The 13409-nt window shown below is 35.9% G+C and overlaps 1 protein-coding gene across 2 annotated transcripts; it reads left to right on the forward strand.

Moving 5' to 3' along the window:
* The first annotated feature begins 500 nt into the window (after positions 1–500).
* Positions 501–2772, forward strand: LOC115765153. 2 transcript variants are annotated; one of them, XM_030708566.1, is made up of 3 exons: positions 501–1552; positions 1793–2221; positions 2299–2772. In XM_030708566.1, the coding sequence occupies exons 2-3, from the start codon at positions 1955–1957 to the stop codon at positions 2710–2712; spliced, it is 681 nt and encodes a 226-aa protein (XP_030564426.1). In that variant the 5' UTR covers positions 501–1552; positions 1793–1954; the 3' UTR covers positions 2713–2772. The 2 variants fall into 2 exon arrangements, with proteins under 2 accessions (XP_030564426.1, XP_030564425.1); XM_030708565.1 differs by having other exon boundaries at positions 501–2221.
* Positions 2773–13409: the final 10637 nt, after the last annotated feature.

Consider the following 13409-nt stretch of genomic DNA (forward strand, 5'->3'; position numbering starts at 1 on the left):
CATTAAATTTAATTAGAACTTATTAAGATAAGAGCCAAAAAATATTTTATACTTATTCAGTTATATATATTTTTAACATTTTTTTTATCTTATAAATTGAATAACTTATTCTTTTTTTTTTTTCAAAAACATAGCTGTTTTACATTAAATTTACATTACTTTCAAGCTTAGAGAGCCTATATTTTTCTTCTTTAATCCTTGTTTTTCACGAATTTTTATAGGTTTTAGAGATAAGGAATCAATCACTATTTTTGCATACGATCAATGTCTTTTTTTACACGTTTTTTTTCACATGGTTTTTTTCTGGAACTAATCTACCGTGTAAAAACCGAATTAGGTTTACTTAATTATCGACCGATCGTTCATATGGCAGTTATTATATATGATACAGTCGTCCGACGTTGATAAGATTTTGCATGTATACAAGGGTTATAGTTAAACTAATGAATGACTAGGTTGGTCACGATCTCTTAATACACATAAGAGTTTTTACTTCAAGAACCTACTCTTCAAACGATCGTTCATTTGGCAGCTAAATAATATAGTGGTCCGATTCATCCTGTTTCGATATACACTGTCTATAAACGAGACACGGACCTATGTATAGCTTCAAGACGGTAACTTTAAAACTGAGCGACTAGTTCGCATAGAATCTGGTATACGGACGGGCAGACATACGGATAAATGTCATCTTAGCTGTTGCTGCTGATCTAGAATATTAGTTATCACCGAGCCCTTGGCGAATATTTGGTTAATTGATTGATGGCAGCCGGCTTGACTTGACAAATAATAAGGCGTTGGTTTTTTAGTAAATTCTTCTTATTTTTATACCCTGAACTCATTGAAATTGGGTAAAAGGGGTATAATGTATTTGTGTATGTATAATTATAACTTAATTTGAACAAGGATATCCAGTGAAAGAATTGGTATTTAAGAGACACTGTAAGCAGGTAGTTGCTTGGAGTGATGGAAGTTACGAAAATGTTTACAAACTTACTTAAGTATATCATCAATCCTTGTATCCTTGATTTTGGCATAAACACATTCAAACTAAATTTCGATTTGCGCTGTTGTATGGAGAGTATGTATGCTTCCCTTTAGCACAGCCCACCCTTGTCTATCAGGCGAACTAGTTGCTGCGAACTAGATGCTGTGTTGCGTAGCCCAAATGGCCAAGACCAACATGTCATCCACTTCATTATCCACTACTTTCTGCAACGTTAGCGATAAGGGCTAGGGTTGAGTCGGTTGAGTCCCTTTTACTATATCTGTTGAATGTTTCTCTAGGTCCAACCCGCCATATTCAAAAGTCTAAAGGCTCCAGCTTGACTGCCTCCAACTCTGTCCTTTTCACACTAGAAAACTTTCATGGAAAAACGTGATGTTTTTATTCTGCTCCATATGAAATTGGGAGCTCGACCCGACCGATAATCGATCTATTGTATCCTCCCGCGGCTCGGACCATCGAAACGTATGGTTGCACTAATGCTGTCTCCTGTGTCTAAAATACTACATATGAGATACGTACCCATAGGTACTTCGGCGAATACACGTGAGTCTATGTTCTCCACACAGCTTTGATGATCTGTCGCATTATCCTGCACCTGCGGAAACGCGCCCGAGCCTTGCCACGTCGGTGGTCAGCGTCGTCCCTTCCAGATGTCGCTCACCAAAAATTATATTTAGGGCCAACATGTATGCCCAATCACGTTCTTCATATGATAAGATTTTTCCTTAGCAATATTCTTTTCCTTATTGTAAGCCTTAATTAGTCTTCTATTGGCTTTGGCAGGTATCCTCTACTACTCCTTCACGGTCACCGTCCACGAACGGGCCTGGCCCGCTATCATCACACTCCCTCTAGTGATTCCCGGAAACCTTTCGTACTGTGGGCACACCTTCCGCACCTGTAATATAAAATCGTCTGTTCTCTGGAAAGGCAATCCCTGAATGCATGATCGAACTAAAGTTCCATCAGATTAGCCGGGATTGGATTCTGCCCCCACTAGATCTCTTGTCGAGTTTTTTGCACGATGTGGTAGTATGGCTTCGCTCCTTGCGGACAGCGCGACTTTTGTGCATATCCATCTCGACCCCAGCGACCCATATACATCTCAACCTCTATGCACTCTTGGTGCAGCTTAATCACGTTGCGTACATCCATCGCATACGCGTTATTCCTTCACGTTCCCAATCTCTTAGCGGCTTCTGGAATCGTGAGGTGAGTTCACTCATGTGATGGATATAATCATCCATTACCTCGCCGTAATGGAAAATTTCGCCTTTCAACCGTTTAAGGTACGCCCATTCCCGTACGTTGGCATACGTTTTCTTCGACTGAAAGTCATCCGCTCTCCGGTGCACTATCCGGAAGTAACGGTTTTTGTTTTGGCACCTGTTCCTCGCCTGAGTATCCGCGATGAAGACTGGACTGCTGGAAAAATACTCCGCTGCACGCGGGCTGTGCCTCTGAGGTTTTGGTGGAACCGGCGCAGAGTTGGGGTCTCTGGCGTGGTTCTGTGGCGGCGTAAGCACATCGATGATCCTAGTGGGCCTGAGCCGTGTTTGCTGCCAGTCTGCGGAGTCTTTCCATGCCTTTGGGAGCTCAATGCTCCAGAGGCCTATCTTGTAGTGCCACCTCCATCTCCAGTTCAACCAGATACCTCAGCCATGATTGATTTCCCCAAAGGGCACCTATTTAACTTGTACTAAGAACAATAACTTCTACTACTAATAGAAAAATTCTACTAATGACTCCTAGTAAATAAATATCTAGTAACGCACAACCAACAAATCCGACTACTGTTAATAAATAAATATATATATAGATATCCACAGCAAATATCGAAAGCGAAATAACTCACGATAAAAGCTTTTCTGTTTTTAGCAAAACTTTATATAATCTTCGCGAGACTATCTACAACTATCTATGCGCAGCCTGGACAGTGGACAAACATTTAAGCATCCGTAAAATGCTCAGCTCATCAGTTTGACTGACGAACGGCATCCAAGGAATGCGTCCCTGCAGACGCTTGGGATATGCTGTATGACAGATGCGACGCAGGATCGATTCTGTATCACCTGTGCCCAAAGCTCTTATAACTACGGCCAGCAGACATCCGAAGTGAATACAGAATAAGACGCAACAACAAATAAGTGAATAAATAAAATTTGTCAAGTCTACCATAACATCACATTTTTAGAACAATATGCCGTTATCATTGCGCTTATCACCAGGCTATGATAGATAATCGCAAGCGCTTTACCAACATGCGATCGTGTCATATTATCATCAAACTTGCCAAGGAAAACTTCTCATACTAATTGATACTCTGTTTCTCGGATCTGACTCCAAGTTGTGCGATTATGGGCCACTGACTCCTGCCGTATAAGACATAAGGAGAGTGAGGCCAAAATCCGAGGGAAACCTTTCTTATAAATGGCATAAATAATTTAATTTATTTTTAGAATCAGCCCCGAATACTCCGAAGTAATTCTTCTCAATCATCAGTTCTCAAGGATCTATCCCATCCCTGGCTCACAGCCCGGACAATCATAATTATTTTTTCGTCACTGGGTTCGTATAATTGGTCTCATTATTCTCAAAACTATTGATAATATTTATCCTAAACTTTTTTCTTTTTAGAGAACACATCTTTTTTATACATTCATGCAAGACAAAGGAACAAGTGAAGAACGAAATGCAATTTATAGCTGCCGCCTGCAACAACAACGGAACGGATCCGACTCACTCTATTTATACTTTGCCGGTTCTGCCTGCTAATGCTCGCATGGTGGTCCTCCTGCGTATGTATGTGCATATATCTCTCGTTCGGAAAGTGTTCTCGGAAAGTCCGACGCCCTCGTCCTCTGATTCTGTTTCTGTTAAACTTTTATTTATTTAAATGCATAATAATTTTTTTTTTTTTTTTTTGGAAAGTTTCATTTTATTTTTATACCCTGAACCCATTAAAAATGGGTATAAGGTTATATTGTATTTGTGCGAAAGCCAAATGGATGTAACAGGCAGAAGGAAGCATCTCGGACCCCATAAAGTGTATATAATCTTGATCAGTATAAATAGCCGAGTCGATCTAGCCATGTCTGTCTGTCCGTCCGTCCGTCCGTATGTATGAACGCCAGGATCTCAGAACCTATAAGAGCTAGAGACTTGAAATGCTAGATGTAGGTGCTCCTATTTCCCGCGCAGATCGAGTTTGTTTCCAATAATCGATAACTTACTCCGTTTCCAAGCAATCAATAAAAATCGATATCGATATCCTGTTTTTTGGGCAATTTTGGTAAATAATAAGAGCTAGAGTCACCAAACTTGACATATAGCTTCTAAAATAGAATCTATATATGCATTTGATGTTGGAAGAAGAGGGTTCAGGGTATCCCCTAGTCGGGAGCTCCCGACTAGAACCTTTTAGTTGTTATTTTTATTCGACACGGTGGTTTCTTTAAAATTTAATTTGTTGTCCGGAACGATCAATTTTAAAAATTCTGAATTTTTCGAGTGTCGCGATAATTTTTGTTTAAGTTTCAATTTTTGTTCGCCAAGTTTTTAATGGATTCAGGGTACAAAAAATAAGACAAAAGGCTCTAGGCGGAATCTCCCGATTAGGGGATACCCTAAACCCTCTTCTACCAACACCAAATGCACCTTGTCTGCTTCAGTAGTACTAAAAATATAATAACATAAATAATAACTTTTGTGTTTCCTAACCGATCTTGATGAAATTTCCAAGAGTGCATCTTTTTGTCCAATAGAATATTTGTATATTCTCAATTGATTTATAGATATGTGTTGGTAGCGGGGAGGTGGCGATAGCTATAAAATGAAAGATAGTTAATGTATAAATACTTATATAGAAGCTAAATGTCTTTCTTTCTTTTTTTAATAACTTTTCTTTAATAACTTGTGTGTTTCTTAACCGATCTTAATGAAATCGTCAACAGTACATCTTATTGTACAATAGAATATTTGTATATTCTCAAAAAGTCAATTGCATTAAAAGTGTGGCTTAAATTGGTGGGCAATACAAGTTGCTTAATTATCTTGATTTATAGCTATGTGGGGGTAGCGGAGATAGCTATAAAATGAAAGATACAATATATATATACACTGTAGAAACAACATTAAAGGTTTGGTGACTGTACCTCTTAAAACCTAAGAGGTGTGCTCAAAAATCAGTATTTAGATATAGAATTGTATCGATTACCTTAAACAGGGCAGGTTATCGATTATCGGAAACATACTCCTTCTGGACGGGCACTAGGAGGACCAACGTTTAAAATTTCAATTTCTCTTATAGGTTCAGAGACCCTGGCGTTTATACATGCAGATATGGCTATATCGACTCGGCTTTTGATGCTGATCATCATCCTTCTGCCTATTATATTCATTTGCCAAAAATATTGTACACTTATTATCAATTTTCAATGGGCTCTGGGTATAAATCGCAGACAACTAACTTAGTCTTTGCTCTATCCCTTTTTGTTTTGGGCTACAGCCTTTGATATAAGCTTCTGTACTCTTCTAAATCATTGTTATTGTTTGTAAGAACGGCTATGGTAATTTCCAAAGCCACAAAATCATGTCTTCCTCTTCAATCGAGTTTAACTTGCAAACATTTTTGGACCAGCAAAGCATCCTTTGTCAAAAAATGGTGACTTTAACTATTGATCAGTTCTGTAACCAAAGACCATAAGCCTTCTTTATAACCATTTTTATCCAACGTCAGAGAAATATATTATTTGGTGGTTTTCCCTAAATTAGATATACCATTGCTATAAATAAGGGTATCTATGCCTCGACGCGCCAAGTTGTTGATGGTACGTGTATCTCAACTCTCACATTTTGGTGCAAATATATGTACATATGTACATGTACATATCTATGTACGAGTCTCTCAAGCCAAGCCAAGCATATGGATTAATGAAGATTGCAACATTTTGTTCAGCATATGACGTCACAGCTTAATGTTTATTGTGTGCGATCGCTGCGAACAGTAAATTACTACATTTTATATAAATTATGTTTTTTAAAAAAACACTTTTAATAAATTATTTATATGTACGTAATAAAGGTAGAAATATATTCTAAACAACCCAATAAATAAAATTCTATTACATGTGACGTAATATCCTTAGGTTGACAGACACACATGTATATTTACACCAAAATGTAAGAGTTAAGACACACATACCGACAACTACTCAGCCCATTATTAATGATTGTATATACGAAATTTTATTTTTCTCTGACATTGGAAATAAATTGTATATGAGACGATTAATGGATTACAGCACTGATCAATTGTTCAAATATCCTATCTGTCGGGCTGCTTGCAAGTTACAAGTTGAGTGGAGAAGAAAATAGTTTTATTTCTAAGTTCATTGTGCATTTTTATATTCTTTACTTATGCACTTAAATTTCACAATAAATTAATTTACAAATTTTTTGTTATAATAAGCATTTTAATATTACTTTTTGCACCTTTATTTACGAAAATATTTAGGGTTTTTATGTAGATCTTACACGATTTTTATAAGTTGTAGAGCAGGGACGTAAGGAACGTAAAAAACGGAGTTACGTGTATGTACATATGCATATGTACATGCATGCATATATAGGTACATATACATATATACTTGTATTTAATTTTAATTTTAAAGCAACTGCAATACGCAATACGAATTATGTGAAAATGATAAAGTAGGGCAATACTTGGGGTAATTGTGACTGTAATCAGTAGCCTTTGGAGCACTAGACAAATAAATTTCAAAGCGTTTTGCTCTGGGCAAAAGATGGAACCAGATGCGGATGCAAAGTCGCCACCAATAACAGCTCGACCAGAGAATGAAAGACAGCAAGAAGAAAGCGGATTGCGCAATATTTACGTCATCACATAAATAGAGACGGTGGCTGTACCGTAAACAACAGTGGAATGGTGACTACGGAGAAACTGTTACCTCCGCAAATGCGACAGCACGCTGTAGCGGTTGGACCCGCATAACTACAGGCAAAATGTACTGAAATGTGGGCGAAGCCTAAGCGTAGCAGCCACAGAGGGCAAAGTCAAAAACTACTCACAGTATTGGAATGCAATTTCACTTTTTTAAATAATTTTTCAATAACTGTGCGTTTCTCGTGATCTTTTTGGTACACACCATAATATGTTATACATATGTACATATTTATTCAGAGCGTTCATGTGAAACATGGCTAACGGTTCCAATTTAACTACAAATAGCAACAAATAAGAAGAATGGTGTGATCGAGCATGTTTGACCATAATATACCCCGTTCCCCTCAGTTAACATCATATTTTGGTTTTTAACACCACTTTGTATTCTTAGGATCACATACGATTTTTTATCCGAATTTAACTTTAAATCTATATTTCTATACTCTATTTGACAGTTACATTTAGTAGGAATAAGAACTTTGTAGCCGACTATGCTCGTAATTTTGTATTTAAATCAAATATTTGATTGGCAACACTACGTACAAAATTATTTTATTATACTCTGAAACCATGCCTATGGGTAATGATTTTGTGCAAATTTATGTAATAGCTGTCTATTACATAAAAAAAGGAAGCATCTCAGAGCTCATAAAGCTTAAATCATGATTCTTATATCTCGGACCTGTTGAAAATGGGTAAAAAGGTTTGTTTTTTTTTTTGATTCATGCAAGTGTGTCAAATAAAAGATACCTTATTCCTATATACTCTAATGGAAGCTACATGTCAAGTGTGGCAACTCTAAATCTTAAAACCAAAAACAGGATTTTTATATCGATTCTTATCCGTTGTTTGGAAATGGGGCAAGTTGTCGATTATTGGAAACAAACTTATACTGTCAAGAGGTCAGACTTTTGAATTTTAAAAATTCTTAGATAGGGATGTCTCCTTCTATGCGTTACACATTTTATGAAAAAAATAAAAATTAAGTTTTGCGTTAAGCATACAGAAAAATTCGTATTCTTTTCCAAGAGTTTTTACATAGCTCTTTTAGCATCTACTGGCCACTGAAATATTGGCCAAGAATATACGTATGTCTGTATGTATATATTAGATGATGCACAACACAGACCCTTTAAACATATTGTTCACTAGGAAACTTCAAATCTCGATTAACTTCCAATATAAGCAAACCGGTAAATTACTCTGAATTATATCCCAATTAATTTTGTATTTTCGGGCAAGTGTGTAAAATCAAATATGTATATATGTACATACATATGCAAGTATGAATACTGATACTTATAATCAACAACAGGAATGTCTGTTGAAAGTCAATTTTGTGGGTACAGCAAAATTGCAGTAAGCATGTGGCAAGATGAACAAAGTTTGTGTGGAAATCTTGCAAAACTGGTTGCGTAGAAAAGACTCTTCTCTTTCTCTCTGTCTCTTCACTCACTTTCCATATTTCGCCCTGGCTTGCTCTCTGATGCCGGTCCCTTCAGCAAGCACCTTGCTTTGACTTTGACGTCGTCAGTTTATCTTTATTTATTTTTGTACCCTGTACCAATCACAAATATATAATAAAAATGTGTGTTTTTGTGCAAATGTATTTTAAGGTCGAAAAAGACATCTCCTCATAAACTGTATACATATATTGTGCCTGTTGTTTTGGTTTTTGTTATTAAACAGCATCAATTCTCTAAATATGAAAAAATCCCAATTTTAAATAAATAAAAATTTGTAAAAGTAATTTATTCAGTTTTATGAACTGCAGGTTGGGTCACAAATATAACACAGCCCCTGCATAAAGTTCGCATTTGTGTGTTTTTTTTTTCCTGGATTTAACGGCAACTCGGACACAAGAGATAGGATATCTCGTAGTCGGTCACTTCCGGCTCTTGTTTTTTATAATTAAGAAATTTCTTTACTTTCGGTTTCATGTTTTTAACTCTACCTGTGGCAGCATCGTCGCGTCGCGTCGCGTCGCGTCGCTGCCGGCAACGCCGTCGTTGGCTATTACCTATATGAGCTGACGTTATCATCTGTACGGCACTATTTTAAATTCAAGAGTGACAAGTAACGGACGATCTGTTGCCGGTTCGAGTTTTCGTGCAGTATCGTGTTAAGCAGACGCCAAACTTGTTATTGTCTTCCGAAATATTTTACGCGACCTCGTATAGTGGATCACGAGAGAAGTATCTGCTAAATGTTTTTTTTTAGTGTCACGACCACAATTGAAGAAAATTGTGTCAGCTAATTCATAACGTATTGGCAAAGGATAACATTTTGTTGCGAAGCTTAAGTTCCGGATAACTAACTGCTAACTGCATTCGGGGCACCCAAGAGTAAAAACCACGGTAATTATATGAACTGCTTAGATAAGCCAGAAAGGAAAAAATATGAAATATTCATCACAAATTAGTGTTAGCTAAAGTAGCAAGAATTCTGCTTGGCGATATTCGCCATGGGCGATTATCACGACGAACACGATGGCAAAAGCGTATTTTTTTACATAACGATTCGTAGCAAACGGCTCAAAAGCTTAAGAAGCAAAATTGTTATATAGAAAGAAAACAATTAATGGTGGGATTTTTGTGGTCACAAAAAAAAAAATAAAATAAAAATCAATGTGGAAGGTTCAAAAATTAAAGTCAGTTATATATAAATTATTTTGACAACACTGATAAACTGACATATAAATGTTTTGATGTTCATGTGGGCTGTATGCGCATCTTCAAACTTAATTATCATTTATTAACAAGAGTGAAAGTTCGTTGATTGCATTTTTTGTTGTTGTGGCATTTGTTTGTTTTTACTGTCTTTTGCTTGTTGCTTAAATATTTGTTGAACTTTTCGTTGCTTTTACTGATATTTTGTTAATTATTTCATGTAAATAACAAATAGGTAACGCTTGAGGTAATGTTTAATTCCAATAGGTGATGTCTGCGAAAGATAGGGTTTTCAAACTGTTGGCCTATTTTTGTATTTTCTAATTCTTCCATTGAATTATTATTACAATTTGTTTCTGCGCTTATATAAATTGAAATTTGATCTTTTGAGACTCCTAAAACCAAAAATGGTTTTAACCAATTGTTCGTAAGAAACTTTTCTTTTGAGCTTACAATTTTATTGCGGCATAGTTATTACATTGTCTTATTTGATCATTTTTACCTTGAGGCTACTCCGAAAAGCTGATATTTCTAGACTTTTTCTGAATTCATAAACTCACAATATTGAGAAGAAATGTTCAATTTTCACATTTTTATACTCTTTCCGTCCCCACAAATATATATATTTTTGGTCATCATCTCCGCCTGTGTGCCCATATTATTATTAAAGATTAACGCGTCATTTTCAAAACCTATATATATAGACTTTGAGCGTAGGCTCACAAGCCCGCGCAGTACAAGCTTGCCAATACGGCAAAAAAAAATTTTCTTGCAATATAAAAATAATGAACTTTTTCATTATTAGAGGCCCGAAATCTATAAGAAATGTCGGTTTCATTAAACGATCTGTATATACTTTTCTGGAAGCTTGCAGTCGTGCTGATCGTATAAAAATAAGTAAAAAAGACTTACTCGATATACGCAAAAATTGGATATGAATATTTCAGCAATTCGCAAGCGTTTGATTAATTAATTGTTGCCACTATGATCACTTCGAAAAATAAAATCAACTGCTTCAAAATCACCACTACATTTACTATTTACTACTCCAAAATAAATTTTTGTTTGATTATTAAAAAAAAACTTTAACATAAAAAAACAAGTAAGAGGTTCTAGCCGGGGGCTCCCGACTAGTGGATACCCTGAACCCCCTTCTTCCAAAACCAAATGCAAATATATATTCTATTCTAGAAGCTATATGTCAAGTTTGGTTACTCTAGCTCTTATTATTTACCAAAATTGCCCAAAAAACAGGATATCGATATCGATTTTTATCGATTACTTGGAAACGGGCAAGTTATCGATTATCGGACTCGATCTGCGCAGGCACTAGGAGCACCTACATCGAAAATTTCAGGTCTCTAGCTCTTGTAGGCTCTGAGATCCTTGCGTTAATACATACGGACAGAGGGACAGACGGACATGGCTACATCGACTCGGCTATTGATACTGATCAAGAATATATATACTTTATGGGGTCGGAGATGCTTTCTTCTGCCTGTTACATACATTTTCATTTTGCACAAATTCAATATACCCTTTTTAACCATTTTTTAATGGGTTTATTGTACAAAAAACCGGAAGTTATAAGTAATATGTAATATGGGGTCTATATTATTCAAAAGAGTAATAGACTTAGTTTCCAATGTTCGTTCTATGAACGAATATAAATATTTAGGGACTTCATATAATTTAACACTTTCCCTTGGTGATTGAGTGATCGGAGAAGTATTTGTTCTTAAACAAAATTTTGAACGTAGGTCCTCCTAGTGCCGGCGCAGTACGAGTTACTAAGCAATCGGTAAAATTCGATATCCAAATCCTGTTTTGTTAAGTAAATCTCCTAGGTCTTAAGAGCTAGAGTTGCCAAATTTGATAGTAGCTTTTAAAATACTATACTCGCCATCACGCCACCGCCACAAAGCTATTAATCAAATAAAGAAATCAATTGAACATACTATTGAAACTAATTACGAATGTAAGATACAATTTTAATACAGTTGTCTTTTTGATAATATACAAATATTCATTCGCACAATAAAATCTTCTGCTGAAACTTTAAGATCGGTTAGGAAACACAGAAGTTATTAAATTATTATTATTATTATTGCGAGGTCGGGTCTGGCAAAGGGAGTTACCTTTTTTTTAATGCTAAATCTAAAAAGCGTGTAGCGCGAGCTGCATTTGCTGTTGGTAGAAAAAGGTACAAGGCATTCTTTAGTCGGGCACTCCCGACTAAAGCACTCTTTGTTCTTCAAAGTTTATTCTATTCCAAATGGTTAACACCATGATACCATATAATGTATTCTCGATTTTTATACTCTTGCAGAGGGTGTTATGATTTTGTCTCAAAATGTGTAACGCATAGAAGGAATCATCTTATAAGCCATATATATATATACATATATTCCTAATCAATAACAACAGTCGAGTAGATATAGCCATTTCCAGACATACAGACCCCCGTCTGTCTGTTGCTATGCGAACTAGTCTTTCAGTTTTAAAGCTATCGTCAACAAATTTTTCATACGTCTCTCTTTCTATTGCACGCATAACATACATATATGTCGGAACCGGCCAGATCGCACCACTATATCATAAAGCTGCCAATGGAATGATCGGTCAAAAAGTATGTTCTTGTATGAACAATTTTTTGTTTATCAGGATATCTCGACCAAACTCGGCATTTATTAGTTTCAGTATGCTCCTCATTTGTATGCAAAATCCTATAAAGATCGGACCACTATATCATATAGCTGTCGAGACTCGGTTGAAAATTAAGTTGTTGTATGGAAAACTTTTCTTTTCGAGATGTCTTGACCCAGCTCGGGTTTTTTTTTTATTTCTGAACACTATAAAAACGATCGGCTAAAAATGAGGTTCTTGGAAAAAAAAATTTTTTTTTTGTTTATCAAGATATTTTGACCAAACTCGACATTTGTATACCCTGAACACATTTAAAATGGGTAAAAAGGGTATATTGTATTTGTGCAAAATGTAAATGTATGTAACAGGCAGAAGGAAGCATCTCCGACCCCATGAAATACATATATACATGTCCGTCTTTCTGTCCGTCCATCCGTCTGTCTTTATGTATTAACGCAAATATTTATTGAAATTTTAGATGTAGCTCCTCATTGTGCCTGTGCAGATCGAGTTTGTTTCCGATAATCGATAACTTACTCCGTTCAAAAGCAATCGATAAAAAGCGATGTCGACATCCTGTTTTTTGAGCATATTGGCAAACATGATATGTTCCTTCTACAATATTATATATATATATATATATACATATATATATATATATATATATATATATCAAGTATCTTTCATTTTGTAGCTATAAATTAAGTTAAAAACCCAACTTGTATTGCCAATCAATTTAAGCTACAATTTAAATGCAATTGAGTTTTTGAGAATTCACAAATATTCTAAGGTACAATAAGATGTACTGTAGGAAATTTCATTAAGATCGGTTTTTGTTTTGTTTTTTTTGGTATTTTGACTGCGCACGTGTTTGCGACGCAAATTCCAAGAATATCTGTATATAAGTATGTATACACACATATTGATGTGCGTCTGCTGCGAATATGAACAAAATTGTAAATTTGTAATTGTAAATTTTTTCTTACTGAAACTTAATTATTGGTGTAGCTGTTGATTAGAGGCGGTGGCATGTGGTGTGATCTGTCGCGAGTTCGACCCCTGCCCTGTGGCTGATGAGTAAAGACGGCGGAATGTAGTTTAGTTGCGAGTTCGAACCCTG

This window comes from Drosophila novamexicana, unplaced genomic scaffold (assembly GCF_003285875.2).
Source record: "Drosophila novamexicana strain 15010-1031.04,08,12 unplaced genomic scaffold, DnovRS2.1 tig00000932-arrow-arrow-pilon, whole genome shotgun sequence".
Taxonomy (NCBI): domain Eukaryota; kingdom Metazoa; phylum Arthropoda; class Insecta; order Diptera; family Drosophilidae; genus Drosophila; species Drosophila novamexicana.